At 42.0% G+C, this 19,041-nt stretch overlaps 1 protein-coding gene across 4 annotated transcripts in view; it reads left to right on the top strand.

Moving 5' to 3' along the window:
- Nucleotides 1-19,041, top strand: part of brsk2a (BR serine/threonine kinase 2a) — a 158,781-nt gene that overhangs the window by 136,902 nt on the left and 2,838 nt on the right. For 3 of the 4 annotated variants that reach the window (XM_027272573.1, XM_027272571.1, XM_019278603.2), the window contains exons 13-18: nt 2,182-2,242; nt 4,290-4,497; nt 4,647-4,695; nt 5,638-5,761; nt 13,354-13,534; nt 15,702-15,791. In XM_027272573.1, coding sequence (XP_027128374.1) covers nt 2,182-2,242; nt 4,290-4,497; nt 4,647-4,695; nt 5,638-5,761; nt 13,354-13,534; nt 15,702-15,791 — 713 coding nt within the window. Of the gene's footprint in view, nt 1-2,181; nt 2,243-4,289; nt 4,498-4,646; nt 4,696-5,637; nt 5,762-13,353; nt 13,535-15,701; nt 15,792-15,965; nt 16,255-19,041 lie in introns of those variants that run through there. The other variant, XM_027272572.1, reaches the window with a different exon arrangement.

Raw genomic sequence — 19,041 nt, 5'->3', positions numbered from 1 at the left:
TAATGCAAATAGTGCTCACAGCACTGAAAAATCAAACTGCAGTGTGTCGTTCTTCAAACAACATCCCAGTTACTTGACAAATAATAATGAACTGGTGATGAAAACTGTTGACCTTGGGTTCTATGGATTATCCAGCGTAAGCGGGAAATTGTTGCTGGAAAGTTCAGTTGCTTCAGGGTGTCTAAGTGTAATTTTCAAATGCTATGAGCACTGCAAAAGAAGGGTGGATCTCTTAAAACTTTCCGTCTGACTAGAAACTACAAGAGAACACGTTTTTTTGTTTTTAATTAAGGTGAACTGACCCTTTTAAAACTAGCAACCACACAGAGAAACACACAGGGCTTAGCCAGCTTCAGCATTTCCTCTGTTGATTTAGTAACATGGCTTCTTTGTTTTTATGATAGATTATAAATGATTGCTTAGTTGTGTATGCTGTTCACTCTAAATAAAACACTCGTCAACAATATTTCATCGTCTCTCCGAAGCAAGGGGTGAGCCTCTGACAGCCTATTACTGTACAGCACAACCATCTGTAGCATTAGCTTTATAGACCTGCTGGTCCAACACTAACAGATGCAGAGTGCCTCTAACAATATGCTCATGATGGCCCGAGGACGCAGTGTTTTGGCCATGTTTAGATGAAGTGCAATTGGCTATGTGTGCATAGACGCTGTAGCGAGCAGAGCGGACTGTGGGCATGTCTCAGTGGACCGTAGGACTTAAATTTAAACGATAGCAAATGTCTGGTCAGCTGCTCACTGAAACAAGAACTCCTAGTCAACGCGGTCTCAACATCGCCTACTCATGTGTGCATGAGTGTGTGCAATGAATACACTCGGAGAAGGGGCAGTGAGAGAATGACAAAAATAGCTCGAGTGTGGGTGTTCCTATATTCTCTCTCTCATGGAAGCTGTTAACTTCTTTTCTGTTCTGTTTGTGTGCCTCTCGGGAGAAAGATGCCCGTTCTAGCATCAGTTCATTCTTTAGGTGGTTGTAAATTAAGAGGGTGGATGACTAATAAGTGCTTCTACCTTCAGAAAATAGATACATACGAGCTTAATCAAGGCTTTTTGTTATGACAGCACCAGCGGCATTTTTATGGCTAGTAGCTGTAATCGTGTACACAGTTTTGTGTCCATGTATGGATGCCTCGGTGGTCCTGTGGGACAGCTCCCGGCATCAGGAATGTACATCGGTCTCCATTACTCCATCCCTGCCTTCCCATCCTTCATTCTCCCATCCCTCCCTCATTCCTCCATCACATTTTTTGGAGGTCCTCCTCTGCAAGTGAAAGAAAAACATTCCTTATACTGTTTATCTCTTAATTTCTTCAATGAGAGATAAAAGATCTGTAGGCTGAACCACATGTTCAGAAATGCATCAATGCAGAGAGCAAGAGAAGAAAGGGGGGTATTAATAGATTGAATGACAAAAAGGAGCAGTGTTGTGACAGTGAGCAGCTGGTGTTTCCGAGTGTTGACAGGCCCCGTTTTTTTTGTGTGTGTGTGTGTGAGTGTGTACACGTGTGCGTGCACGCTTGATAGAGACAGATTGTCCTGTGATTGTTCATTTCAGAGCAGGGCTCTGCTCATAGGGGTTATTGACGGCATCTGCAGGGGAAAAGAAAAAACATGACAAATGGCACTCAACCAAATGTCCCACTTCATTTCCCCCCTATCGAAATACTTTCTACCGATCCAGTGAAAAGGCCTATAAGTCAACATGTCTGGTTTGTTAGCAAACTATAGATAGGGTGGAAAGCTAATTTGGGTGCTAATCTGTGGAAAGTCGCCTATGGATTTTCAGGAGAAGCCGCAGTCAAATTGACATATTTGAAGCCGAACTTTTAGCTTAATTGGTTTGAGACTAATTGCTCGGAGTCAATGCTAGTAATGTCTGTTGTCAAGTCAGTCTTGTTACTGTGTTGTGACGCTTTTTTACCGTCTTTGTGTGGATAGTTGTGTTTGCAAAGGGCTCTATAGCAACCAATGTGCTTAATATGATGGTAATATATATGCTGTAGTGCTTTCAAACTGTGTGCAACATGTAACCTCAGAGCCTGCCCACCTCTACCTGTGTTCAATGAAACATGTAACAGGTACACATGCTGATCCCTTAAATCATCTCTGCTCCTGTGTGTGTGTGTGTGTGTGTGTGTGTTCTTGCGTGTTTGTGCCACAGGTCGCGGTCTATTAGTGGAGCCTCCTCTGGCCTCTCCACCAGCCCCCTCAGCAGCCCACGGGTAAGTCATGACCCTCTGTGCATTTTCAAACACACACACACATGCACCACACACCTCTTGACCCAGTTCTCAGGTACCTACTTGTTTGCCTTCAGGGATAACGACCACCCCAACTACTGCCTTATCCTGTCTTATTGCTGTCATCTTATTGCTGTTTATGTTCGCTAGAGTAGCTACCACTATGTTGCTGAGGCTTGTGACCTTTAACAAAACACAGTACAGGATGAAAGCAATATCACCGTGTCTCTCTACACATGCAATATTGTTCTACTTTATTATTAGTCTGAGATATAGTATATTTTCCACTTTTTTTTATTTTTTACACACAATCTACTCAGATCTACGTTTGCTTTTGAAGATGCAGGGATCCACCATGATGAGCTCTTCATATCCGGTTTTAGATGAGACTTTACATGAGTCGTCACTGTGTTTGCATAGTTGGCTCTTTCTCTCAACTCCAAGTAAAACACGTTGATGAACTTACAAGGGCTACGTGACAGCACAGCAAACTTTCTCCTCCCCTAAAGCCTCTTCTCTCGATTCTCCTCTCTGCTTATTATCCCTCTCTCTGTTTTCTGCGGCCTGAGCTCTGTGAAAATCCAGCTCAGGGAATGCTTCAGAAAATCCCACTTTTCTTGCTCAGAGCTGTGGGGCTTGTAGTAAACTTTTCCAGCTGACTAACCTGAGAAGGCTTGAGATTAGCCGGGATCCTAAGACGAGCTCCTTGTGCCACACAGGTTCTTTCAGGCTGATCTGAAAGGGAAATTGATTTCTCAGACCTACCCAAAGCCTGGATTGTCCTCTCAGCAAGAGGCTCCGTGAGGGGTTATTTTGGCAGATTTGTGTCTGTAAAAGGGAGTCCAAGGGAAATAGTTTCAGTGAACCATTGTAGCTGCAGTTTAACAATTACAAATGAAACAAATCAATAAACCCACCTGGAAGCTGGAAATTCTGCAGCAGAGATACTGTAATGGTGTTCCTTTTGTTATTAAGGCAGCCCAAATCGTTCTCAAAGCTGGCCTCGCGTCTCTAACACCTGTCTGTGTCTGCTTGCTCGTCTCTGCTAACCGAGCTCTGTGTGTTTTATTCAAGTGAAGTTCTTTTTGATGTGTTTTGTTTGCCCTGTATAAAATTGTGTACATTGCATGCTGTTTGTGTTCCCATTTCATTTTTGTTTTCTTTTGACGTGAGGTCACTGAATTGTCTAATTGCATGTTTCTCTTCTTTTCTGTCTTTCTTTCTTTTCTTTTTTTTGCAATGCCTCCATCTCTCCCGTGTATGTACACATCTCACCTGCCTCTATATTTTTTGGCTTTCCTCTGCTTCTGGCTGTGTGGTTGTTTGATCTGCCACACGTATTTTCTTGCTGTTTGTGTGCCTGTATACATCCCCATGTGTTTTTCCTTGTTTTACTCTCCTCCTCCACCTGCTCTGGCTCTTGGCTATATTTTGCTGTGTGTCCTCTGAACTCCAGCCTGTCAGAAAGTTCTGTGTACCACCTCAATCTCCAGACTTGTCGCAGTCCCCTAACACAAGCCCTTGCCCATCCCCTGAGCCCATCCAATCTAGTCGTAGAGGCCCCCGTATTTCCACCCCCAACTCACTCGCTCCAAACAGTGAGCCCCTGCCATCAGCACTCAACAAGACGCAGACACTCCCAGCCAAGGCCAAAGTTGTCCCCAAGCCTCTCCAAGCTACACGATCGAACCCGCTCCCCGATACCGCCCCAGATTCAGCATCCACAGCCAAATCAGAGTCCTCCATTCCTTGTCAGCTCCCACTGCAGCCACCCTCTGCCTCTGTGCCCCCCACTCCCACTTCTCCGTCCTCTCCATCCTCACCCTTTCCTGCATCGCCTATCCCCAGTCCTTCTATCCCAAACAGCCCCCAGGTACGGCGCTCCCTTTTTTCTGCCAACCCCCAGCTCTCTGTGCCCTTCAGTCCAGTGGTGCCCCTGTCTCCCATCCGGCTGCACCACTTTCACCCCGTGGCGCCGGTGTCTTCTTCAGTCACTGACCACCCACCCAAATCTATCCCACTTATACAGGTTACCCCTCACCCCTCCCCTCGAGGCAGCCCCCTCCCCACCCCAAAGGGAACCCCAGTGCACACTCCCAAGGACAGCCCGGCCGGGACCCCCACCCCAACGCCGCCCCCCAGTCCATCCATTGGAGGCATGCCTTGGAGGACGCGCCTCAACTCCATCAAGAACAGCTTCCTGGGCTCACCACGCTTCCACCGCAGGAAACTCCAAGGTACTGAGCTTACAGCAGATGTAAGATTTTCATGGAAGCAGAATGATCTTGTGTTACTTTTATCCCTCCCAGAATTTTACTCTACCCACTACCTATTATCTTTCTCTGAGCCTTCCACCTCTGTCTGACTTTTGACCCTGTGTCCACAGTTCCCACACAAGAGGAAATGTCCAGCCTCACACCAGAGTCTTCCCCAGAGTGAGTAGATGCTGTATTTTTTTAAGCCACCACTACTACATAACTATGCATATACCTGTCAGCCCTAGGCTCAATCTCGATAACATGATGTTTTGGAAAGTATTACACCCATGAATGTTTGATTTTCACCCGCTGAGTTCTCTGTAATGACCTCAGGTCTGGTCTGGGATGGAGGAGCAGCAGCACCGTAGCAGGAGGTAGTAGGTTGGTTATGAGGGAGAGAAGGTAGCTTGTATGATGTTGTTGAGCTCCCTGGGGCCTGATAACTCAAAGTTGGCCTAGATATGCCTGTTTGGTTGGCCGACTGTTTGGCTTGGCCATCTCCATCTGGCTGGGAAGAACATACTGGCTAGAAGAAGCTGGAGAGTTGGCTGGAAAAGATCTTCTTTTAGCTGGGTTGGGCTTGATCACAGGAAACACAGTCACACACCAGCTGTAACCAGCTTTTTACTGCTGAACAATGCACCCCGTAATGTCTCTGCAGACATTATAACATTATGTAAGTCTGTATTCACATTTAAATAATACACATTTATTTATAATTAAGCCGGAAATTGCAGTGTGTTTGTTTTTTTGTTGAAGCTTGAATCCTACATATCCATCAACATTTTTAAGAATCTCATGAAACTGTAATATGCCAGAAAACAAGTCCATATGGCTTATTAGAGGGTGCAGGTACACCTGGGCTGAGGCCAGTAGTGAATTCATCTACCTCTGCCCCTTCTGGACCTAGAGTTCTGTTCACAGAGGGATTCAATTATCTCTCACTCGCTCACTCTCACACACCCACATTTTACAAAATACACAGAAGGTGAAAGTCAGAAAACTTTCCACACCTTCACAGTTTTAGCTCATTTCCCTCGAGGTGCCCTCTGTTTCCTCCTTTCCATTTACCCAGAGCTGCAGAGCGATATACAAACTGTTGTTGTTGTTTTTTCACAGACTTGCCAAAAAATCCTGGTTTGGTAACTTCATCAACCTGGAAAAAGAGGAGCAGATCTTCATTGTCATCAAAGACAAGCCTCTCAGCTCCATCAAGGCAGACATCGTCCAAGCCTTTCTCTCGGTACGCACTTGTCTCTCCATACCTGCATCTGTGTTCATGCAGCGGCATTACCTGTGTATCTATTGTCTGATGTAGGACCTTTCCTTTTCAGCAGCGGTGCTGATTGGCTGTGCTATGAAGCAGCCTCTCTTAGAGAGTTTGCTAACATGCTACTGATTTATGTAGCAATTCAGTAAACTGCTTGTGTTCAACACTTCTGTTTTCCCTCTGACTGCAGACTCGCTTGAGGTCAATAGAAAATCAACAGAGAGCATGGATCATTTGCATATAGATGCTTTGCCCTCACTACCGTGTATTGAGCGTGTGTTTGTGTGTATATTTAGATGTTGTAGTGCGAGAAATTGAGAAATAGTGTAGATTGCATCTGTGCGTGTGGTGTGTTTAGGATAGCACGGATGTTCAAATGCATGCAGCCAATATCAGGGTTTCTTAGCAAACGCGGCAGAATCTGTAAACATCCAGCAGTGGTAGTTGATATTCAGTGTACATAATTGAATAGAACCTATCCTCACCCCAGTTAGATTTAACAAAGTCTAAGTAAATACAAACTCTGCCAGTGTAGGTCAATGTCAGACCTGTTTCCCAATCCCTGTAGGTAGCTATTTTCCCCTCTGGGTTATGGTAGCTGGTATTCCAGACAGGAGATTGGCACCTGAATCAGTGGAATTATACCTCTCAGCACACTCACATTAATGGAATGTCAGACCCTCTCCAGTAGGGATGTAACGATACATTGTGACACGATTAAAAACGGTACAAATGCGTGACAACTCGCATCGGTTGACAGAAAAAATGAATCGCGATTCTTGGCGAATGCGAGAGAAGTAGGATATGTTCTTTTTCGTCTTTTTTTTATTAGAAATAGGTTACGTTGTGGCTGCAGCTTCCACTGCTGCGTCTGCCTTTCTGTGTCACACACACACACACACACACACACACACACACACACACACAGTAATGGTAATCGGCGTCAGGCCTGACTGTACCGTAAATGATACCATAACACAGATCCTCCAGGAATTTACGATGTTGCGATTTGCAACTTCAACGCAACTTCAGTGAATCCCCGTGAATTCGGGGGTGTTGCAATTTTAACCAATCACCGCAACTTCCGCGCTGTCTGCCCGGGGGATTCAACTCGGGTCAGGGACGGCCGCACGGTGCGGGAGGATCCCCTCATGGGACCTCTCCCCGGCGCTGGCTGGCCCCCGCCGGGCGCAATTCCTCCGAGGCGGTGCGCCGCGACCGGCTCTGGACCTCGCCGTTTCCCGGGGCCGTGGACTCTCATTAAAGGGTTAATGAGCTATCATCTTAATTGTTTTTATTTTCAGTTAGCTCATACTTCAAGCTGAAAGGTAATGGTCAGATCAGCTGCTTGCTGGCAGCCCTAATAAGAACACAAACTGTTTGAGAGTTTCTGTAAAGAGAGATTTTTTTCCTACAAATAAAAAGATAATTTTATTTGGTCATAATTTGTCTGTAGCTCATTTTGATTTTAAAAAAAATCGTGAAAAAATCGTATCGTGAACAAAAAATCGTGACTCGAATCGAGTCGTGAGTTGAGTGTATCGTTACATCCCCACAGCCTGGTACAAAAAACTAATTTGGTCACTATACCTAATTTACCCATTCATGACAACTGTACTAGTTCTTATAAAACTCACCCATTCACATTATATTAAGGCTTTGATTGACAGGTGGGTGCCATCACAGGTGGCTTTTTTTGAGCAATCAGGTTCCACATCAGCTCCATGCCATTGCCCGTTTTTAGATTAGCCAGGAGTCTCTAATCTGTTTTTGCACCAGCGATAGCGGTTATAATGTGTAAATGGCGAGTAATACTTTAATTCAGGGGTTCTCAATCGTTTTTCCAGGGACCCCCTCATAATCCTCATGCAGATAAAAAAAATGTTTACTGCCAAGTGCAGTTCAGTCCCGAGCAAAGTAACAGATTTACGTGGTGCGACACAATCATTTCAGGAGTTTTTAATGTCCTAAGCCTAATGTAAGTGAGCGTCATTGGCTCAGATTTTTTTTTTTCTCCATTCATAGTTATGCACTTTTTAAACGACGCACCATAAGTTTATTAATTTATTCCTAGCCTATGGCTCGCAGACCCCAGTTTGAGAATCGTGGCTTTAATTAACAAGGAGGTGTACTGTAATGTCGATTAGAGCATGTTCCAAATGTCTGGTTGACCAATCAGATTGCTTCGTTGGATCTACTTGTATAATTGTAACTGTCATCCATTTTAGAAATGCGATAAAACACATTTCACTATGATGATTACATGTGACAGTTAGACAAGAACAAGAACAATAAACAACAAAACACGTTGAACGAACATAATGGATCACAGTCCATAGTAGCAACAGGTTCCAGTTGCTTAATGGGCCATTAAGGACACCATCATAACAACAACAAGCGTCATGGCAACAAGTATCATAGCAACAAGTATCATGGCAACAAGATCAAAGGGTCATAGCTGAAGGGGGCGGAGCCTAGAAGCCAAATTCTTATATCCATTCCGGAATCAGTGAGACACTGCCAGATTTCAGTTGAGACACAAATTTCTGTCACAGTTGAATACGTTACCAATAATTCAAGAACACAGAATACAGAGAACAAACAACCAGCAGGAGAAAATGGTGGACAACATGGATTACAATTTCCGAGCTGAATACTGTCCTGACCGCAACCTGGAAAGATGGACACAGATGAACTTTGGTGATGAAACCTTGAGCCTCACCCATCGACCTAACAACAGGGTGAGGATAAATATGAATAAGAATGCACTAAAAGACTATTTAGATAGGCCAAGTCTTCTGTATTTTGATTTTCAGATCAGCGAGTTAAAAAGTGGAATCCGTAACTTAAAATACCAACTTAACGAAACTAAGGCAATGGAAAAACTGTCTTTAAAGGAGATTGACGATCTAAAACAGCAACTAGAGGATCAGTCAGTGTTGCTGCAGAAAGCTCAGCATGAGCTTGAGCAGCAGACTTCTAATGAAAACAACCAATTAAAGACAGAGAACAAGGTTCTTGAAATTGCTTTGGCATTTGAGAGAAATAGAGTTGAAAACCTGGAAGAGAAACTGACTGCCTTCAAACAGCAAATGGAGGAAGCAGAGAGAACTTTCAAACAATCTCACGCTTCCCATGAAGCTGAAACTCAGAAGATTACATCTGCCCTGAAAAAGGCAGAAGATCTCGTCCAAACTCAGCAACTCTGCCTCCTGGAAAAGACCTCAACTGTAGCAGAGACTCAGAGGTTGAAGTCTGTCCTTGTTGCGCAGCTTGAAGAGCAGACACGGATAAATTACAAGAACGTGGCTGCTCTGAAGAACGCTGAGCAGCAGCTGTCCAATTACAAGACACAATGGGAAAAGGACAAGACCTCCCTGAAGCAACAACTTCAGGAAACTTTGGAGGAAAAAGACATGACTATGGCTTCACAGCAAGCCAAAATGGAGGAGCACAAGGCAGAGCTCCAGACTGCACTAAAAAAGGCAGAGGATCTCCTTAAAATCGAGCGCCTCTGCCTTCAGGATAAAACAATCCTTCTCGAAGACACCCATAAAGCAAACACTCTCCTTGTGGCTCAGCTTGAGGAGCAGAGACAGGCAAACAACACCGTCATGGCTGCTCTGAAGACGGCCGAGCAGCAGGTAGAAAATCACAGATCTGAGTGGCAAAAGGACAAAGCGTCAATTGTCCTAGCCTCCAACGCTCTCAGAAGGACCCTGCAGGAAAAGGAGGTAGAGTGGCTCGATCGAGAAGTTGTCCTGTCGACTAACATTGACGAACTTACGGCGTATATTGAGAGGAAGAAGAATAAGAAGTGGTGGAGAAGGATCTTTCCAAATTCGACCACCACAAACAGAGATGTACACAATTAACATCAATCAACATTCTTGTGTACACCCAGCCGTCTCTCTTTGAATTGCCTTCCTCGAGGTTTCTTCCCAGGCGGAGTTTCTCCTCATCTTCTTAGAGAGGTTGGTCTGGGGACCTGTTTGTGATGCGAGTCTGGGTCAAAACAAAAAAAACTAAACTAGGCACATGTCATCTCCGTGTCTGCGTGGGTTCTCTCCGGGTGCTCCGGCTCCCACGATTCAATAAAAAGTCTTTGAGCCACATGAAATGTGTTGGCAAAACCAAAAAAAAACTTTAGGCGGCACATGTCATCTCCGTGTCTGCGTGGGTTCTCTCCGGGTGCTCCGGCTCCCACGATTCAATAAAAAGTCTTTGAGCCACATGAAATGTGTTGGCAAAACCAAAAAAAAACTTTAGGCGGCACATGTCATCTCCGTGTCTGCGTGGGTTCTCTCCGGGTGCTCCGGCTCCCACTGTCAAAAGACTTTGAAAAAAAATTTGCAAAAAAAAAAAAAAATTAAAGAAAAAAATAATCAAATATTTTGTATGTATGCATGTTGAATCATGGTCATTGCACGGTATATTAACATATCTATTTTTAAAACGCTGTATTTGCTATATATGTGACACATGTCCTACTACAAACTGAAAGACATCTAAATGAGTCTAAACCATCAAATTAATGCTCACTCTGACAATCCACCACTAAACATTATTAAGAGGAAATCTTTTTTAAATCCATTACTGTCTATATATATTGATATGATTTATATCAACAATGAAATCCATTTACTGATTTATTTAATGTTCATATAAAACAAGTGGGTCCATTTATGTGACGTATTAGAAATATTTAGATTTGGACATTTTAAGTAAAACACAAAATCAAAGTTGTCATAGATTTTGGCGACAAATCAGAGTAAAATGTTCTTTTATTTAAAAGAAAATTAATGTTCGCCATGTTTTTATGGATGAAATATTATATCAATCAGGCCCTGAATGATATATGAACAAACCCATCTGAAAAACCTTCAGAAGCAGACCTGACCAATTTGGCGCCCTAGACAAGATATAAGGTGGTGCCCCCCTTGCATCGCAGCACTGCCAATTTACGTACAAACACAGAAGAAACTGAATAGCTTTGTTTTTGATTTTGTTTTATTTTTAGAAAATCATAAAACAGATGATACCAAGAATAAAATGTAATGAAATAATAAAAATTAAAAAAACCTAAGAGTGAAATGATTTCCCCTATTCTGTAAATGTATCATATGCAATGCAGTTATTTCTGATATGCAAATTAGATTCAGCTTTATTATCATGACAGTGAACTGCTGATTAGCAGAATGCAAAAGAAGGGTCCTGGATGGAGCATTTAGCATTTAGCCTATACTGTTATCAAAACAGGATACTCAGACAAAACAGCAGCAGAAGAAACAATAACATTTAAAAGACAAGAAAATATAAAACAATTAAAATAATAATGAAAAAAAACGAGAAAAAAAACATGATGATAAATAAAATAGGTAGAAAACACACACTGCGAACGACCCATGCACATTCACACACACACACCGCATCTTAATAAAAAATTTAAAAGAATAATTAATATTAATACATTTGAATTAAAGAGTGAAAAAGAAAAAGACGACATCACATAATGCTTTTTTGTCATATGATGGACAAACTATCATTGATGACAGTGATATTACAATCTGAAACTGAATTAAATAGCAAAAATACCAATTTCTACATAATGTCCCTTTGGGTTACATTTTTATTTCCAAATGCAAAAACAAAAACATGTTTCATCATGGTTGCCCTATATTTCTATACAAACAAATCAGAAGGTAACAAATCTAAAAAAGATAAATTGGAATTTTTCCTTTTATTTTCCAATATTGTGTAATATTGTATTGTGGTATACTGTAGTGACTTCCCAATTGATCCCAGATACTAATAAGATATAACCGTCTACTGTTAAGTCATGATCAGTGTACAGTGTATTGGTGTAGAATGGATTAATGACTGGCACTGTCTCTGTTGCACTAACTTGATGTTTGGCTGTAGACAAAGTGGTCAACTTGCTACTTTTTACAGCCGTCCATACAGTAATTATGACAGAGGTATTTCACTGTGACAAAAGTACCAATTTCTACAAAATGATGCTTTAATTATTAATTAAGGCTTCTAGATTAGAAATATTTTCCTGAATGCAAAAAAAAAGAGATCTAAAATATACAATGTCTCACTTTTTTAAACAAACAAATGCTCTAAAGTGTTGTAAAGTCTAATAGACAAAATGCTGAGAAAAGGTGAACAGGTGAGTCATATAAAGATATCAGTACAGTTGTCATGAGCAAGAACATTAGCTATAGAGACCAGGTTGTAAACATGTTTATTTCTGCTGTTTGATCAACAAGCTGTATATTTATTATTGTTGCTGCTTATGATTATTGTTAGTAGCATTAATTATATCAGTAACAATAACAATAACAGCATTATACCATAGCTACCATTGAGCATAACTACATCATGTCCTTGGCATGGACGGATCATGATAGAGCAGTGTTCTTTCCATCATTTTCAGAGGCACATTGCAGGTTAACTGCTTAACCTGCTGCTGTTGGTTGAAAACTACACTTGAACTACATTATTTTCTTCATACTGGCGCAACTGGCAACTTGTGTTATGAATTGGCTGTGAAGTGAAGCCAGCGCAGAAAAGCCAAAATCTGCACTTCCTCAAACGTCCACTTGAGGCTGGCTACAAAATTAGTCAACTTCACAGCAGAAATAAACATGTTGACAGCCTGGTAGGGATGTAACGATACATCGTGACACGATTAAAATCGGTACAAATGCGTGACGACTCGCATCGGTTGACAGAAAAAATGAATCGCGATTCTTGGTGAATGCGAGAGAAGTAGGAAATGTTCTTTTTCGTCTTTTTTTAAAATTAGAAATAGGTTACGTTGTGGCTGCAGCTTCCACTGCCGCGTCTGCCTTTCTGTGTGCGCCCGGACCTCGCCGTTTCCCGGGGCCGTGGACTCTCATTAAAGGGTTAATGAGCTATCATCTTAATTGTTTTTATTTTCAGTTAGCTCATACTTCAAGCTGAAATGGTCAGATCAGCTGCTTGCTGGCAGCCCTAATAAGAACACAAACTGTTTGAGAGTTTCTGTAAAGACAGATTTTTTTCCTACAAATAAAAAGATAATTTTATTTGGTCAGAATTTGTCTGTAGCTCATTTTGATTTTAAAAAAATCGTGAAAAAATCGTATCGTGATTTGAATCGAGTCGTGAGTTGAGTGTATCGTTACATCCCTACTCTCCACCACTACGGCGAAACGTGACTATTTCAGAGCTCACCTGTTCATTGGGCATACAAATTCATTTTAGGTAGGAGAGTGCAATGTTGTTGTTGGATGACTCAAGATTACATTAGCTTAAGTCTCCCTGGCATGCATGGCTACTCCCCGAGGCATTAATCTCCTTAGAGTTTCAACTGTGGCTTGGTAGTATGTGGAGGGTATTTTAATGAGGGTTTATTCCCCTTGTCATTTGCAAGGTGTGGGAGAAAAATTAAACATCAATACTGTCGCTATATAATCCCATTACTTGCTTCTTTTTACCTAGTTTTATTCCTATCTCTGACTCTTTGTCCATTTTCCCCTCACTGACTCCTCTTCCTTTTTTTTTTCTTCTCCTAGATCCCCAGCCTGAGCCACAGTGTGATCTCTCAGACCAGTTTCCGAGCAGAGTACAAGTCCACAGCAGGCCCTACAGTCTTCCAGAAGCCGGTCAAATTCCAGGTGGATATCACCTACACGGAGAGCACAGCCGCCACCAAGGAGAATGGCATCTACTCTGTCACCTTCACACTGCTCTCAGGTCAGGACACATCGTCTTATGTACATCTACTCGTTTTCTGTACCTGCTTATCCTGCATGCATTTTGCGAGAAGAACGATGAACACCTCACCAGTCTGTTACAAGATAGGACCTCAGGTCTGTGAGCCAATGAGAAGAGAGTAGAGCATCACGTGTCCACTATTAGTCAGCTCATTGTTTCTGGTGAATTTGTGTTTGTTATTGAGTTTACTTCATTACAAAATACTATATCATATGTATGCATTGTGAGGCCAGTATGAGTTTAGACACACATAAATCACTGGAATCAAACAGTGACACTAACAACACAAGATACATTTATGTTTTCACTTTTTTTTTCAGCAGATTCAAATCTGTTTCACATCGTTCTAACTAAATTAGTTAGCTTCTACAATCAGCTAACATTGCTTATACCTTATGTAACATCAACCCGGTAGTATTTCTGCATAGTATTTTTTTCACACTTAACACACTTTTGAGCAGAACATTTTCTTTTTTCTTTTTTTTTTATTATCTTTTTATTCAGAAAGGCAGACCTCCATCACATACAACTTTTCATACATACATTATCTCAGTTTGTCACAAATACAGTGATGTTGAACATACTGCCCTTCTAAAGCTTTCTCCCCTGGGTCCAAACTATTCCAGATGGAAATAATAACACAGAAACAACCAAACCGGGGAGCCCATTTGGTCCAGATCTTATAGAATTTTTCTCTCTCTACCTTGAGGGAAAAAGAAATCTTCTCCATGACATAAATTTCGTAGACAATATCGATCCATTCGTCAATGGTGGGAGGTTCCACTTTTAACCATTTCTTAGTAATACATTTCTTACTTGCAGCCAGCAATATAGTCAGCAGTTTTTTTGTCCTTTATGGTCCATGTTTCAAACATTATATTTCCCAAAAACATGGTTTCACATTCTAATGGAATGTTCACATTAAATATATTTTTAATATCTTTGTGGATCTCTTCCCAGTAGGATTTTATTACTTGGCAGTCCCAAAAAATATGGAAGTGGTTGGCTCCATTTGACCCACAGAGTCTCCAACAAGCATCCCTGCTACCCTGATGACGTTTCTGAATGGGTGTGATAAAAAATCTTTTCCGAGCAGAACATTTTCATATCTGACTTTAAAAAAAGAACTAAAAAGTAAAAAAACAAAACAAAAAAAAACATATGAGTGATAGACAGCACATCTGTGGACCCTACTCTCTTCCCATTGGTTTGCAGACATGAGGTCCACATTTTGTCCATTCTCATCTATCAGAGGACTAATAGAAATGTAGAGGGACCACCACAACATACATGGACAACATACAGTAGTATCTAAAAAGGTTGAGGTGACCTACATGTGTTTGTGCTGTTGGATCAACCAGAGGAAACCCACACAAACAGTCTTGATGCATGGATCAGTGCTCTCTACCAGAGGAGGAATTTCAATTCAAAAAAATGGACGCACCATGTTTTATTTTTGTACTTTTATACAGCAGTCTTTAATTTAGGAGGGATTTCATTCCTTCTCTTGTGGACAGTCCATACAAAAAGCCTGAGAGTTCATGTTGTGAGACAACAGAGGACAGACGTAGAGTATTATGTGGTCCATCTCACTTTTGGAAAGTGCAGAGGCATCCGTTACATCTTGAGTGGGATGCCGTCACACTTCAGACTAATGAAATTAAACTATGTTTGTATCCAACCAAAATATATAATAAACCACGTTTTTTTCCAGAGGTGGGTGTTTTCAAACTTGCTGCGAGAAAAGAAAGGCTGCCTGAGGATTTTCAAAGTTTTTACAATCCTGAATGCTTGATAAGATTTTACCCAAAACTCCCTGAGCGTAAGAAGATGAGGTCTGGCTGTTCAAGATTACATGTTATGCGGTCATGCGTGTATTCTTAGTCTTGCAGAAACACATGCATGCTCCCTTTCTGTCTCACACACATACAGTCACATACCCACACACACTCAAGTGGAGGAGGACATTTGAGCAAACTGAGGTGTAGTGGCCACTGTATACAGTAGGCAGACAGCTGGAGTCTACAGTACAGTGTAGTGCTTCTTCTCACCTTTACTTTTTTCCACTCTTAATTAATCCATCATATTTCTATACTCTGCTGACTGTCTGATGCAACTGACCGTGTTTTTTTGTGTCTGTGTTTAGGACCAAGCCGGCGCTTTAAGCGAGTAGTGGAGACAATTCAGAGCCAGTTGTTAAGCACACATGACCAGCCTGGGGTCCAACAGCTGTCTGGTGAGTAGGAACTCCTCTTTCTTTTAAAAAAAGAATTTAAAATCCTCTCCAACACCTCTTCACTCTTACCCCCACCGCCTCATCCGACCATCCCACACCCTGACAAATCACCCCCTCACTGCTGAAGCTAAGCTAAATCCTGCCCTTCTCTTCCCCATGCTTGAAATCCCCAAGCCACTCTGCCGCTTCTTTCGAAAACCAGCTTCCTTTGCATGCCCGTGCCTCACTGCCTTGAATGGGTGGGAGTTGCTCTCAAGCACCGACTGCGGGTCAAACGTTGTCTCTTTTGCCCTGGCAGTGAAGATTAGAGTAGAGGTAGGGTAAGCTGATTTGCATTCTGTTACTCCTACTTCCAAGACTGATTGTCGGAGCTTGTCACCATGGCAACACCACTGCACCTCAACGCACTCCCACAATGCACTGCACGGCACAACCACATCACACCTGACAAGCTCTCTCTCTGTCTCTGGGTGCTTGTACAATAGGACCCCCCTCCTGCTGTTTACCCCCATCCAGCAGTCTCTTGTGAGGGAATAGATAGAGACACCTCTGACGGGCAGTCTTCATCACCACCAGCTGTTCACCTGTGATCTTGTTCAGCTCTCTTAATAGTCGTAGGGCTGATGCTGAGTCCCTCAATATGCATTAGGCTGTTCTTTCCCCCCGATGTGGCTCCATCCTCTTCCCTCAATGCACAGTCTGGATGATGAAATTCAAAATAAGAGAGAAACAGGGATCCGACTCCTCCCCTCAGCATGCCCTTCCTTGTGAATCATTGCTCAGTTTTTGTACGCCTCAGTCGCCATCCTCTTGACAACACCTCCACCTGCTGGTCAGATAGGGAAACACCACCAGCCTGAAATGCACCATTTTTATCAGGAGGAGGTCTTATTTTTCATCCCATCCACAAGTCGTACTCTTGTGTCTTGTGTCTTTCTTTATCATTTTTTAAGTGGATTTCCATTTCGATTAGTTTGATGCAGGTTACTGAGACTTAGCCATCATATAGCTTGGTACGATAAGTTCCAAGTGGGATTTGTATCTTTGCTCTGTAGCGTTTATGGAGTGTTACTCTCTATGGCACCTAGTAACGAACAGCAGTGATCACAGATGTTGTGATCTTTAACAGTCTGTTATCATCGCTCTGCCTCAGTAAGTTTACCAATTACTTTTGATCTTTTATATTATTGTAGAGTTAATTAACAGGCTGAGGTGTAGAGAGGGTGAAATTAGAATAAATTGCATTGGTTCAGGTCTGCTGTGGGGTTTTTTCAGCAGCAGAGATGACACTGTAAGAGTAAAATTCAGAGATCTGTGTATAATCTGAGAACTGCTTAAAGAAATAGAAAATATGATTTTACAAAACATCCAAAAATTAAAGTACAGTATTCTACTCTGTAACCATTTTCAGATTATACGTTTAACATCAGTGCCAGTTGTTTTTATGTCTTTATACTATGCGAGCATCTCACACTGTAACATGAATCTCAACAGGTCATCATGTGCTTAGCAATAATTGAAAGCATTGTTGAACTTAATTTCCTCCACCTCCTTCTTTGCTTTGACCTCCTAACACACCTTTTCTGCCACCTGACCACCTTTTGAAAAAATGCCAAAGGCTGTAATTAAGAATAGAAATGGCTTTGCATACCAATGTGTGTCAAACAAAAGCCTTTATCAAGACTTGGTCATTGTGTCCCCTAAAAACACTATTAACAGCAGCATACCTGGGAGCCCAGCTTAGGAAGACAATAGAGGGGTGGAACAATAAAAAAGACCACAGTGAGCATACTTTAGGAGTACAGAGGAGAGGCATTCACTCAGTGGCTGGAGTGGCTGTTTTATTTAACAGCTGACATCATTAAGTTTCATGAGTTTACTGCCATTTTTGAAAATGTGCAGATTTGGGTGGATTGACTAAATGTGGAATTCTTCACACATGGGAGAGGATGAGGGAACATTAGGGAGAAGTTGGCTGCAACCATTTTCCAGCTGGATAATAGAGCAGGCGAGACCAACTGTGGAACAGTCACACACACATACGCACACAGACAAACACAACAACAAAAACATGCACTCATTCATGATTAAGTTTGCCATAATATTTGGATGCATATTGCCTGGATGTGAATTCTTGTCAGGCTGAGTTTTGGAAACAAGGCTTTTTTTTTTTTAAAGCACAAAACAGCCATAACAGAAATTACACTTTTCAACAGAGATTTATAAAGTGTAGACACACAGACACTTTCCAATCCAGTGTGTGTATGCATGTGTTTTGTCATCTGTGCAGCACCCCTGCCTCTTTTTACTGATGTTGTCACTGTTCATTTGTCGGCCCACGGGACTCTATTGTGCAAATGACTCTTCTGCCAAGTATTCAGAAACAGTCACTGTTCGTGACTGATATTTCCCAGAGATGTGCTGTGTGTGCACCATTAACAAAAAGAACATTTGCTCTTTATTTGCTCCATTTCTCATATTTTGTGTCCATGGGACCATTAAGAACCTGCAGAAAGAGTGAATGTGTTTCGCTGAAGATCATTTGCATACTGCTGTATGCACGCACACACTCTGTACGCGTGTGCATAAAGAAATAAACTTATATATGTAACTTTGGCATATCCACTCAATTTATTCAGCACTCAACCCCTCAACTAAGGCAATATTTATGACTTAAATGCAACTCGCTACAGGTTTGACTCTGTTCTGGTAAAATAACATGTTGGACTTTTTCTTACTTCAAAGAGTCGACACAATGATGATGCAGTCTCCCAAGTGCGTTTGATGTCTTTGGTCAGGTTTTAGAGTTAGCTGAACTGTAAAACTCTGAACTCAAGTGTAGAAATGTGTTGATCAAAGGTTATCTCTTTGCTCTAGGCAGACTGAAGTCCAAACATCACTGTGTTAGATGCGCCTCACTTGGTACAAAGCTACCAAAACAAACAAGCGTCCATCATCTGTGCTTTGCTGAGGTTCAAGTTGCCCTTCGGTGTTATAAAGATGTCTGTCATTGTCCTCCTTCCACCCTCTGTCCTGCTTCTGGCTGGCCAGGCCAACCTACACAGATGACACACTATGCTTACTCTTTCAGCTTATTCATTTATATGTTACAGTAATCTTTGTCGTCAGTCTACAGAAGCCCACAATTTTGCTTTCTTTTTTTAGATTGAATGGCTACTTGTGTGTTTTCATTGGTTGTGCTGTGACACATGCATGGTTTATGGGAGCTCACACATTACATAGTCCCGAC

The sequence above is a fragment of the Larimichthys crocea genome, chromosome XXI (assembly GCF_000972845.2).
Source record: "Larimichthys crocea isolate SSNF chromosome XXI, L_crocea_2.0, whole genome shotgun sequence".
In the NCBI taxonomy this organism is placed as follows: domain Eukaryota; kingdom Metazoa; phylum Chordata; class Actinopteri; family Sciaenidae; genus Larimichthys; species Larimichthys crocea.
This window is presented reverse-complemented; position numbering and strand designations above follow the sequence as displayed.